At 47.4% G+C, this 12,825-nt stretch overlaps 1 protein-coding gene across 1 annotated transcript; it reads right to left on the reverse strand.

Annotated features, from left to right (window-relative positions):
• Positions 1-1,190: 1,190 nt before the first annotated feature.
• LOC126540183 (uncharacterized) lies at positions 1,191-6,977 on the reverse strand. The gene is made up of 3 exons (XM_055076285.2): positions 6,879-6,977; positions 2,549-2,585; positions 1,191-1,779 (listed from the first exon to the last, which is right to left on the reverse strand). Exon 3 carries the CDS (start codon positions 1,745-1,747, stop codon positions 1,328-1,330), a length of 420 nt encoding a protein of 139 aa, XP_054932260.1. The 5' UTR covers positions 1,748-1,779; positions 2,549-2,585; positions 6,879-6,977; the 3' UTR covers positions 1,191-1,327.
• Between the last annotated feature and the right edge of the window lie 5,848 nt (positions 6,978-12,825).

Genomic DNA, 12,825 nt, shown 5'->3' on the forward strand with positions numbered 1-12,825 from the left:
CCTGGAACGTTGCAACCAATCGTGCAACGTCCTCTATGAACAGCTTGCAACGAGGGCTGGCCCTGGGATGTCCGTCAGCATCTCTACGTGATTGGAGGGGCCTCCGGTAGAACACTGGAACACAGTGAATGAAGGCGACGATGTATCATGAGCCTTATGACAGGAGCCATCAACACAGTTAGGAAAAGTCTGACAGCGGGACATGGCCGAACACTGCGTGCTCGAGACTGCGACAGTTCGCATGTTTCGGCAAGAGTCTCGTCTGCAGCTGTTAGTAACACGACCACCACAATCGCTCTCTGTGCCATTTTGGGGAGGTCGTGGCCCGATTTCAGTAAACTCCAATTTTTTCCCACACCTCGAAAGGGCGGCACTTTGGTCTCTGCGACTGTTGTCCAATTGGTCCGAGCAGGCGCTTTCACCAAGACACTGTGGGCCGCCGAGGGACGAGGATCTTCTGGTGCAAGGGGTACGTCTGTGTTGCCTTCGTCCACAGTGGTGCCATTGTCAATGCAAATGACTCTGCAGGCAGGTGCGAGCAGGTGCGTGGGCACTAACCCGAGGTTCACTTCGGAGACGTCAGCGCTCGTGGCTGTCATAGGCAAACTTTTTTGAAAGACGAAAGACCGGCAACCGCGTGGTCTTGTTGAGCATCTCCATCTGGCAACGAAATCTTGTCAAGGTTTGCTCAGTCACCATTATATGTCGAGTGCTGGCCTCGATCCGTCGCAAGATGCGAATGACTGGCACTTGGATGCCACTGGGCTTTGGTCAGACATTTAGATGCGCTTGTACCGACGTGCCGTGCATGTGTATTTTCCTTGGCAACCCTTTCTGGAGAGAACAAGTCAGTCAAAAGTGACAGCGAGCTGACGTATTGAGAAGGTATCTCCAGCTGTGCTGTTACGTTGGAAAGGTTTACAGCCGAGTCAGTCAAAGAGTTTAACATCTTGGTCGCAGCAGTCATGTTCACCTTTGAAGCAGCATTCCAGTTCTTTGACATCGACAATGGCACTCCGCTTGCCGTTCTTGCTAGGTCCGAAACTCTTTTGAGACTTTTAGCGATATGGCTAGCAAGATGCTGGAAAGCAATTATCTTTGCAAGTCAGGACATTGACAGGCAATGCACTAGGAGCAGAAGGGTCAGACTAAGTGCACGACTCTCCCACAGCGCTTCTCGTAACCTTTCCCATTATATCGCAGGCATTATTGCGGTGGTTCGATGCCACGAAGGCGGAGAGATCGAATTGCCCAGCCTTGTTTGAAATGTTGCTGGCAGCACAAACACCTCCCGCGCTGCCCGTCTCTTTCACGCCGTTCCCCATGCCTACGTCGCTCGTGTTGGAACAAGTTGCACCACTGGGAGCAGGGACAGATGGGCCAGGATGCATGATGCATCTGCCACAGATATGTCATCTTTGCCCAATATGTCGGAGACATCATTGCGGCGGTTTGATGCCACAAAGGCAGAGAGATCAAATAGTGCAGCCGTACGTGAAATGGGGTACTTGCATGGGGCACCTTCTGAGGCCACAGTGACGTCCCCGTGTTGAGCGAACACGAGACGCGACTGTGCTTCCTCCATTAAAACAGATGCCCTTGTCGCTGGGGACGCAGGCTCGGCATCGCTGTTGTCGGCACCAAGGTAGCAGCTCTGTTTGAGGGGAGTGTGGTCGTACTCCAATTGGACAACCTCGCCCACCAGGTCTTCGGCAGCATTGCCCGGCAGCGTCTTGTTCTTAGCCATGACAAAACATGTGCAGACTGAGAATGCCACGTCTGAAAATGAAGCACCAACATATGAATCTTGCATCTTTTGTGCAAAAGCCCCAAGGGGCACTGGAGCAGAACCTCTACTTTGTCAACAATTTGCTACAACTGATGTGTAGAGTGTGTCATAATGAAAAAAAAAAAGGGAATGCGAACATGGTAGGGCCATGAGCAAATGATGACGAGTGCCTTTCTTTGAGTCGCCATCGCATTTGTGCTAATTTTTTCATTATGCAGAAAGCTCTACAGCCTACTTGGCTTTTGCAACAAGTTCATGCTCAGTGCCATAATTACACAATGTTTAACATTTTGAAAGTGCACAGTGTTATGTGGGGACACTGTAGGCAAACGCTTCGGATTAATTTTGATCACCCGGGGCTTCTTAAACAGGCACCCAAAGTACGGTACAATTGGAATCAAACCAGCAACCCTGTGCTCGGCTGCATCATCCCGTAGCTTCCACAGCAGCTGCAAGTACCGAAATGTAGTGCATAACTGGCACTATGCAAATTCAAAATAAAGAAAATACAAGGATCCTTGGGAACAAAGTTATAGCACATGCCTTAAGCGCTTGCAACATACCCATATCTGTGCCGCTACAAGATTCTTAAAATTACGAGAGTTCTGCACATAGGCCACTAGTAAGCTTTGCCGTGAAGACCAGTTGGTTTTATGAAGGTCCAAGTTGTGTAAATTGTATTTGTCAAGCACATGCGAAAATTGCACACAATCCGACAACGTAGAACAGCTCATCATGCCCTGCACTGCAGCAACTTACCCGGCCGTGGTCGCCGAGCCAGCTTCCAGTGCGTTCTCTGCAACAAAAAGTGCGAGTAGCTTTACCATAAAGGTGAAAAGCCGGGTCAAAAGTGTTTTAGCAAGATTCAAGAGATACTTCGAAGTTACGCGTGACATACAGTCTATGACATAGTTCTGCGGAAACCCGCAAGGTGGAGAGAAGTAATGAATAAAGGGAAAATCAGACATCCACCCGTTCGCAGCAATTGCTACAAAGGAAACCCATACGAGTTCCTTACAGTCTAATATTACAGTTACATACAGTCTAACATAGATTACAGAAGAAAATCCTTCACAGATGTATCAGTTGCAGGTTGGCATACATCAAGAGACGGCGAAGCTGCATAAGCAAGTTCTTTTAAAAGGGCGTTTACTAGCAGTTAGATTTGATTCATCAACACTGCCAGCGTGTTCGCACCGATGACGTGGAGGACGTAGTCTTGGATGATCGCTTTCGGCAATTCCATCACCTTCCCGTGATGTAGTGTTCAAGCAGCCAATCAGCTCATCCAGGCTTGCTCAAGCAGCAAATAAGCACGCACCGACAGAGATAATGCCGAAAGCGATCGTCCGAGAATATGTGCCCTGGACCCGGAACTGCTTCAGGGTTCCTACACAGACTAGGTTGCTGGCTGCTCTGTAACACTGCACCCGTATAAACTCCTCGCCGACCTCGAACTTGAAGGGGGTAAAACATAATGGAAGAATTTTTAATTGCCGGTGGAAATGCTGCCCAGAATATGTCGATGCATGCAAGTTATTTTAGTCATTGGCGTGAAAGCAAAATTTAGGACTCCAACACAGGTTGGAGTCCCAAACTGACCTCTTTTTTAGCAGACGATTTCATCATGAGAGCCACGCCAACACTTTCTATGCCATCAGACGAGCAAACTGCACTTGCACATGCTGTTTGCTAAACGAATACACCACGACGAGTTGGGGAAACCGTCTTGCAGGAAAGCTAGCTTTACAATTGTGAAAAGGGTCTGTCACAAACGAAGTTTGCACAGTGTTACTCAAAAGAACACAAATGCGAAAAATCCCCCATTTGCATCTTCGTTAGGGTGTAACAAGGGTAGAGTAATCGATGACACATGCCATGTTGCCAAACATGCAAATTACTTTGAAACCATAAAACAGTAGTGCAATTCAGAGAAAGGCAAAACCAAGCAATTCATGGTCACCACTATTACACACTATGCCCCTAAGGCAACAGGTACTCACAATACCTTTCAAATGGAACTTTAATATTTGTAAGAATACTGTGGAAACTGCACCAGAAAGAGGGTGGCAATACCAGATTCATTTTTTTCCTCCAAGTATATAAACATTTTGTGGGATACATACACTTATGAAAGATAATCTGGGTGCAGCACTCGAGACCTTTCGCTCAGCCCCCAAGTAGCAGCAAATTTGAAACGGCAGAGGTTGACAAACAATACACTGGTGCTTTGATCACACCGACTTTGTTGCCAATTTCAACTGCTTAAGGAAGTTGTCCTAATGAACGTACGTCAAGTAGATGCATCTCTTGTAATTCGCGATTTGAAGACTTGCAAGCGTGTGGTTTGCCCAAATTTAGTTGCAGCAAAATATCACTAAATATTCGAAAAATCGTACAAGCCCGAAAGATAAAGCTTATGGGCGAATTCGGGAAGGTCGGCAGGTATGCGAAGAGCAACCAAAGAAACAATGTTTAAAAAAAATACTGGAGGCAAAAATTTATTATGTCTACACTTAAGTGCACCGAGATGTCCGAAGCGTTACTCCAGCAAAGAACAGCTGTTATAAGCGCGAAAGTTACCGATGCCGGAGTAAACTTGTGTCATTGCCGCAAAAGTTATGGAAACCAGCTCGGCTGCAGTGGCTATACATTTAACAATTGATAAGTATCTAAATTCTCGAGTTTTACATGCTAAAACTATGATCCGATTATCTGGTATGCTGTGGGGGGGTACTCTGAATTAATTCTCACCACCTGGGATCCTTTAACGTGCCCCTAAGTCTAAGCACACGGGTGGTTTTTACATCACTTTTTCAGTATTCAGTGTGCGTTACAATAAACTAGACTAGCGTCATGCACTCACATGGTGCGATTTGCAAATTGGCAAGAGTTAATACGGGGACTTAAGCCAAAGTGCGACACACCGCATGCACTCTCCATGGCATCCTCTGCTGAAATGCACTTCCATATGTCAAAGCGTAACAGAGTGCTAAACTGACCAACACTAATACAATGAGAGCCTCACCACATTCGAGTGCACGGATTTGAGGATCGGTCGGGCTGGCTTGAGAATTTCAGAAACGAGCCAAAGAGAATGGTGTAAATGAACCCGAAGGATACAATTCACATTAAAAGCAAAATTCTTCAAAAGTGGGACAAAATTACCAACATAGGCCATGCCTGGACCACAAGAATGGAAAGTTGAGCAGGTTTGTACGAGTACATGGTTGGCATGGGTGTGCACGAGAGAATGAAACAGACGGGAAAACAATTGGACAGGCAATGGCTGCAAAATAAGCGACTGAATGTTGACCTCAAACAAAACAGCAATTGTAAGTCAGTGCCCATTTCGTTATGTCATCCCAGTTTCTAGTCTCTACAAAAAAAACTTCGTTTGCTTTATGCGGGGCAATGCAGACAACAAAGAGTCAAGTCTGACCTCTTGCTTGACAGCTATCGCAGTCCTGCTACAACACCGCGAAACATTTACAGAATTTCTGCCGAGTCTAATACATCCACTTTTGGTGGTCCTTTGGGTAGGACTCCCCTAAATTCGTACGACACGGAAAGGTCAAACAAAATGGAGGAAATTGCAGTCTCGTTACCAAAAACTGCACACGAAAGTGTCGCCCATACATCACTTGAGTGGTTTATAATTGACACAAATTGTCAGTCCAGGCATTAGTGCTGCAAATGCGGATACAAGCAGGACTTCCCATGTACACCATATTTTCCCGCTGACGGGCAGGTTAAAAGGGTGCACACGGCCCTTCAAGGCACGAACTATCTCGAACTGGTGATACAAAAGTCAAAGTTTCAAACATTTACTGCATAACACTGAACACTGCTGAAAAAAATTTCTTGAAGGTAGTAGGATGACGCTTTATGTGCATGCTAGTGAGATGCTCGTAAGTGCACAGTAACTGAACAGACATTGTAGAAGCAGACACGGAACAATCTTTTTCGTAAAAGAATCAAATTTACGCGGGCAATAATTGTCTACAACCATCATGAGAAAAGCAAAGGCATTTTGCTGTTGCTGACAGAACGCAGCACGTCCAACATGCCGGCAAACCTAACCGGCGAGTCGAGTCCGGTTAATTCGACCCTCGCGGAAACGAGAGATTTCTTCAACTATCCAAAATGTAAAATGAACTAACAACAGCTAATACAGGAGACGTCATGCTGAGCGGACAAAGCAAACCGGCGGGTATGTGGGCGTGACGACACGAAACGTGTGGCTTCAGAGACGGAAGGAACAGCGGCCACTAAAAGAAAAATCAGCAGCACCGTCCGCTAAATTGACATTTTCAAGTTTGATAACGGCTTCACGCATGAGGAGGCGGCGATTGGGGACGAAATAACCGAAGCGGCATGCTTTCTACTTCGAACTAAATTTTTCCTGCCACAGCCAATGTATGGTTTCTAGACGGAACTTCCCAATGAGAGCTAAAATTCGAGTGGAAGTAGACTGTAGTGCCTGTAGCAAAATGGTCGAAGTAATCAACCAATGAGCCACAGTGGTTAAGAAAGGCGTTGTATTTACGCTTACCTCTGCTTGCCACTACGGGGCAAAACTGGCGAAAACAACCTGCGTGCACTGATGTGCACGGAGTGACTGATGCGAACATACTGAAACAGCTTGTGAAGAAACATGGCTACACAGGAGACGGCGGTGCATGGCGAGCAAGTCCGTGTAGACAAAAGAACGCGACTGCAGAAAAACTTCACGCACAGCAGACTAAATAAAGTGCACTACAATCTTCGGCGCACTCACCGCGATAGCTTGTGCACCAAACCCTTGAGGTTCACAAGACAAAATAAGCAAAAAGAAATGGGTTAACGGTTAAACAAGAAGACTATTTCTCGGCCACTCGTCAACATCGGCGACAGCCTTCACTGGCTGCATGGGCCCGTCAAATATCCTTCGATACAAGTCACTGTAGCAACTCACCGAAGTACACCGGGGTCGCTTCCGCGAAGCGACGTCGTTAAAAGAAACGGAAAAGAACAAATTACCAATGCCCTTCTGGCTCAAGCCTATACGTGAATGACGACAAGTAGAATAGAATTGTCGCACACTTACGGTTCTGTGTTCTCGTCGCTTGCACGCTCGCCCACCGCAGGTTATATGTAGTGACGCATCCAGAGGAGCCAGGGCACAGCGCGAGAATCCGAAGCTTGTCCACTAAGAACAACTGCAATACCGCCACCGTCCGTTAAACACAGCCAGTGCCTTTTATAGAGAAGGCACGGACACAACACGTCCGCCGATTTTGAAGCGCCAACGATTGTGTCACGTGACCTATCGCGGGCGTCACCGTCATACGCCAAATCAGTGCCGTTTCATCGGGGAGGAGGACAGTGCGCGCGGCGAGCCTTTCCTCCTCTCTGGCTTGGGCGATTCCGCGCGGCGCTGCGTGAAACTATTGCAGTCGCGTGCTGCTGAACGATTTCGACATGTTTTAGATCGTACTTTGTGATATTTACGCCATGTCCGTTCATACAAGATGGTCAGGGAAGCCTTTCGATGCATCGGTAAGTACAGTAGGCGGAAACATGTCTTGGGGGCGCAAAAATGCGACCCGCATTATCAGCCGCGGTGTACGCACATTATCAGCCGCGGTGCGTGTATCTTTTGTGAACTATTTTGCTTATATCGGTTTTAATTCAACAAAGAAACCCGGTGTCTCTGTATTCCCAGCATTATATGATAAATCAGCTCACTGTGTGATCGCTTGGCGTAGAGAGTAAAACATAAGAGCGCATGCTCGTGCACGGCCAACCTAAGGCAACCATGAAACATTTAAACGGCAGGCGCTATCAAATATTTGTGATGCACCGGCATCGTTCTCGGGCATTTGAAGTCTAGTATACATTAAATTGCTATGTCTACACTATATAGCCTTCCTGCACGGGGCCGATGGTGCTGCTCAACGCAGCCATCACTGCGGTTGGTGAACCAGCACGATACGCAAGTAAGCTGTGCGCTTCGGCTTTGCCTCTTTGGCCTGTATACAGCCATAATATATGAGGGAGATCGCATAAAAAGAATGCGACAGCTATTTTTGAGGACAAAATTTCCGTAATACGTGTGAGTGCGTCGTAGAGAACGGAACGAACACAACCGAAAAAAAAATTTTGGTAATCATCCTCTTTCTTGAAGAAGCAAGAGAAAACGGGCTAACGCCGCAATACGACCTCGCATAGTCACGCCGCACTATGTTTATAAATATATGACCTTGATGCCGTATGCTTGGACCATGCGGTATATAGAACAAAGATATCTGTTATCCAGCACCTACCACTGCTTAGGATGCTCGCGCAGTTCGTAAAGGGTCCCTTTGCTGGACAAGCTTAATTCAGACTGTGGGGTATGCTACTATTGCTTGCCAAAATTATTTTATTCAGGGGCGGAAACCTCATCCATCGAACCAAGTAGTCACGCAATGTAACCTACAGCGAACAGTTTGAACGCTTGTCAACGTATAACGTCACAGCTCCTATCGTAGCAGAACGGTATCCACGCTGTTACGATCGTCGCGTATGTTTCATGGCACCTAAATCGCAGCTTTTAAATAGAGGATAATACTGCGATAAGGTCCCATTAGTGAATGGAACATTCAGAAATACACAATTGATCTCCGAGCCTGATCGTGGACTCAAATATGCGCGCACACATCGCGCTGCGTGTTCCGTCCACCTCAACGCCAGCAGAAACTCCGACCATGACGCCTTAAACCACTTCAGCACGTCTCACAGAACCGTTTAACACATAGAAGACGCACGCCATACTAAACAGACCGCACGACTGCGAAAACAAACGCCAGAACCTACCGCCGAGCGTATACCTGCCATGCAAAACACCTATTTCACCCAAGCCAGTGTGGTGGCGCAGCTCATAGGCGGCGCCACTGCGTTCACAATATGGCGGCGCCTACGAAAAAACTGTATAGGTACAGTGAACTAGAACTAGAAGCAATTCAGCGCAACGAGCGGCGGGGGCCGCGCCTTGCGGCGCGTGTCACCCGCAGGGGCACCCGAAGCGGTGGCGCTGCCGTCGACCACTCTTGAAGGCGACCGGTCTGGGCATGCACGACCATTGCATTTCAGCGGTGTGTCTTGGTTGCCGCTGTTTGTTCTGTGCGGTTCTGTTCCGCAAAAGTTCTCATGTGAATGCGGCTATTTGCATCAATGAGTGCAAAGCAACGTCTCAACCACTGCTACGCTCGAACTAACAGCGTTAAGAAGCTGTCGCTATTCAAGGCGCCTGCAGACCCGGAACGGAGGTGCACGTGGGAGAGAAACCTACATAGAGCCGACGAGCCGCTAACCGCAGACTGCGCGGTATGTGAACTGATGTGAAATGATGAAGGAGGTTTGCTTTACCCCTCGGTAGAACTGTTCCGTTTTATCACAAAGCTTGAAGACATTTTCATAAATTGCTTTAGTGCACAAAAAGTTCATTGGGAAACTATAATGGACATCCTGCACATGATTCATTGTGCCGCTCCCTTGAAGGCAGGATGCAGAGCTCATGCAGAGAGCCTGACTCCTCGCATACTCAGCTTTTTTGTCGCCGTACGGCTCCGCTTTTTTTATCAGACGTTTGAACAAAGCACATATTCTGTCAAAAAGAAAGGCAGTACAGCACCTTAAGCTAAGCGGAGTTACTTAGCTCAATTTCTACACTGCTTGTTAAGTGCATTAAAGCTCTCAGGATGATTCTTGTGCTATTGCAGAGCGCCTGCAATAAAATCGTATGGGACAGAGAAAGCAGTTTCGAAGTTGTTCTTACTTCTTTTTTTTTCTGCGCGTCATATTTCGTCTTCTGTAGCACGTGCTTTAGAATCAGAGCATCCAAAACCCTCGGTTTCATTAGGCGCAACTTGTCTTTGCAAATCAGGCGACCAAACTCTTAGCATACACAACTTTAGTCAGATCACAACTAGAATATGCCGGTTTCCTCTGGAAACCGCATCAAGCTTATCTTGCCGATAAACTGGAATCACTACAAAATAAGGCTTCTAGGTTTATCACAAGGAAATACGCTCGCTACTCCAGCATCACAGACATTAAATCATCTCTAAATTTAAGTTCACTTGAAAGGCGAAGACTTGGCACCCTGCTATGTCACTACCTATCACAATCCTTCACCGTTCACAGAATCTCATATCAAACAAACACATCGCATTTTCCGCCGATCAGACCACTGCCTCAATGAGTAACCCAAGATAGCTCACACCAAACTTATGCGTCATTCGCCATTGTTCCTTGCCATTTATCACTGGAATAAACTACCTGCAGAAATCGTTTGCGAAAATAATTACGACGCATTTGTGAACAAACTGAAGTGATTACTCTGTGCTGGTCCTTAATAGATCATTATCAGAAGTGTATTCTTTGTTACATTGTCTTGAGCATTGTGGTCCACCTGTGTACGTGTTGTCATACACTTCTTCTATCCAGATATGTTCCCTGTTTTCCTGAGCGCATGTTTGTTTATGCTTCTCTGATTTTTCACTTTGCTATGCAATATGACCACTTTTTTGGGGTTTTTTTAACCCCCTATATAATGCCCGTAAAGGGCCCTTAGAGTATGTGAATTAAAAAAAAAGTGCTTACTCGTGTAAATATTAAATCCGCCTTAATCGACCGGATTTCCTGCATGTGCACCCTGCAGATACTGTAAACAAGGTGTCTTGCGATCGCGATCATGCGAATGTTTGGTCCAGCGAATAAGTATTGCTTCGTAAAATTTAGTACTCGCCAATTATGCCGGTACTGCCATCTAGCCCGAGTTGGTGACTAAGCGTGAAAAAATAAAAAATTGCAGCGCATTGACTGTCCTTCGTCTGCTACTGGTTTTGCTTTGTAAGACACGCCCGAAATCATACGGCCAGCTCAAAACACCTCTGTGCACATAAAGTACCCAAAAAATAATAGCAAACCCAAGCTGAATTACGTTAAAACAGTGGCTGTCTGCATAACCAAATACGCTTTCTATTTTTTTTATTTTTTTTTTTTGTGCCACGTATGCTGCCGAGGCGAACCAGGGCGAGCTTTCAAGAACGGTCGATTGCAGCGCCGCCGCGGCAGGTGCCACCGCGCGCGTCAGCGGAGAAGCGCGGTCGTGCCACTGGAAAGTATTCTAGTACACTGTAGTATTGGCTTAGAGCTCCACCACTGGAAAAGCTGGCGCCACCGTCGGCGTGACGTGACATGAGGGATCACGTGGACACCGCGGCCGCGTCGGCTGCTTCGGAAGCGCCGAAGTGAGCTGAAAACGAAAGTTTAAAGTCGCACCTGCGCCGCGGTTCTGATTAAGTGGTGCGGCTTTACCGCCTTGGGTGTCTGCTTGGCAACATCTGAAACTACTATAATAGTTAGTGGCTGCCTTTGGCGGCGTGCAGCATGGTAGGCTACTGCTTGGTGCCGCAGTGCCGGACGTACGCAACGGAGCTCGGTGTCAGCCTTATTCACACGTAGCCGCAGGGCAAGGAGCTGCGTGAAGCTTGCCTGGCGAAATTTAAAACCGGCAGACAGCCATCGGCTACAGATCGCGTATGCAGCAAGCACACACGCGAGGAAGATTTCTGCTGCGGCGCCGGGACTGCGCGATGCTCGGTGAGTAGCAGAAAACGCGCACTGAGGCGCTCGCCCGCGCCCGCTGCACAGCTAATGTCAAGACGGTTTGGTCTATGAACTTGTTGATGTTAGATACTGGCAAGTTCTCTGGAACGGAAAGGGAGCGGTAAGATGTATATTAAAGAAAGGCATGGCATATGTCATGTTTGTGTTATGAATTAATGCACTATATTACAAAAAGGAAGCAGGGGGAAATCTCACGCTGAGAAGACCGATAAACATGCAGTGCGACGCAACTTGAGAAATAATATTGAAATGCCCGAGAATTTAGAAGACAAAAAAAGATTGAATCGTCGCGACGGCACATCACAGTCGCCGTAGCCGTCGAAGTCTCAGTAACGAAATTATTTTTGAACAGTTCTGATAGCGTCCACGCAAGAATGGTTGCTAGTGTACTGGGAAATGTTCATATGCTGCGGCTTAAAGCTAAAGGCACGGTGCGAAAATGCGCTCACAGCGAAAGCAAACCATTGTGCACGGACATGCATGCAGATGCGCAGTCGGTCGCCGTGAACCCGTGCGATGGCTGCACGCATTGAGGCTTCGCTCTGTTATGCGCCATTTTGTTATACAGACCACCCACTATAAGAACATATTTCACATAGTTTGCGCTCCGCGATTGCCGACCTTTCATGCAAGAAGCCGGTTAGGGAGACTCCATCGCGGCGACCGCGCGCAGTGGCGTTACTGTACCTATTCGGTAAAGAGATAGCGTCTGTATACGATTCTGTGCTTTCAGTTTGCCCAAGATTGTTATATCGACAGTCAAAAACTTCCCTCATTTTGAAAGTACCTACATAAATGTCCAGGAGGGCTGCCGCGTGGTGTTTTTTATTGAGCGCCGTAAGCGAAACCTACGGGGAGCGCGCCGCGTGATCCCTCATACTACGCAAGGGAGGCGCTTCCGACAGATGGCGACTCCTTAACTCCTCGCCGCCAATAGGCACTGGCCAAGGGCGCTATTCTGGACATTCCGCCATTTCCTTCGGTGCGTCACGTAGAGACGACGGGAATAAAATGGCGCTGATAGCCCCATTTTGTTTTCGTAACGTGACGCGAAATTGACGTTTTGCCTAAGAAACTGAAATGAAGGCACTGAATGTAGCGTTATGGGTAAAGCAAAACACTTTTCCTCCGCAGTAAAAATAAAGCAGGTAGCTCAAAGCGTATGATTATTCCGTCGAAAACGCTTCTCGCTTCCGTTTTCTACTGCGTACAAGCCGTCGTCTGCTTCAATAGCTAGGATGCGTGTCCCCGGGAAATGGAATGAGTCATCGTATGTTGGAGCCAACGCGCTTGTTTTCTTGCTTGAGACAACATACGCGACCTGTCATTGGTGATGCGCACGTTCTAGGCCACGTTATCGCTATCTCGTGAAACGCAAG

This window comes from Dermacentor andersoni, chromosome 2 (assembly GCF_023375885.2).
Source record: "Dermacentor andersoni chromosome 2, qqDerAnde1_hic_scaffold, whole genome shotgun sequence".
Taxonomy (NCBI): domain Eukaryota; kingdom Metazoa; phylum Arthropoda; class Arachnida; order Ixodida; family Ixodidae; genus Dermacentor; species Dermacentor andersoni.

What these genes read in the sequence shown, in the direction of transcription:
- LOC126540183 (XM_055076285.2), bottom strand. Translation starts at nt 1,747, where the DNA reads ATGGCTAAGAACAAGACGCTGCCGGGCAATGCTGCCGAAGACCTGGTG.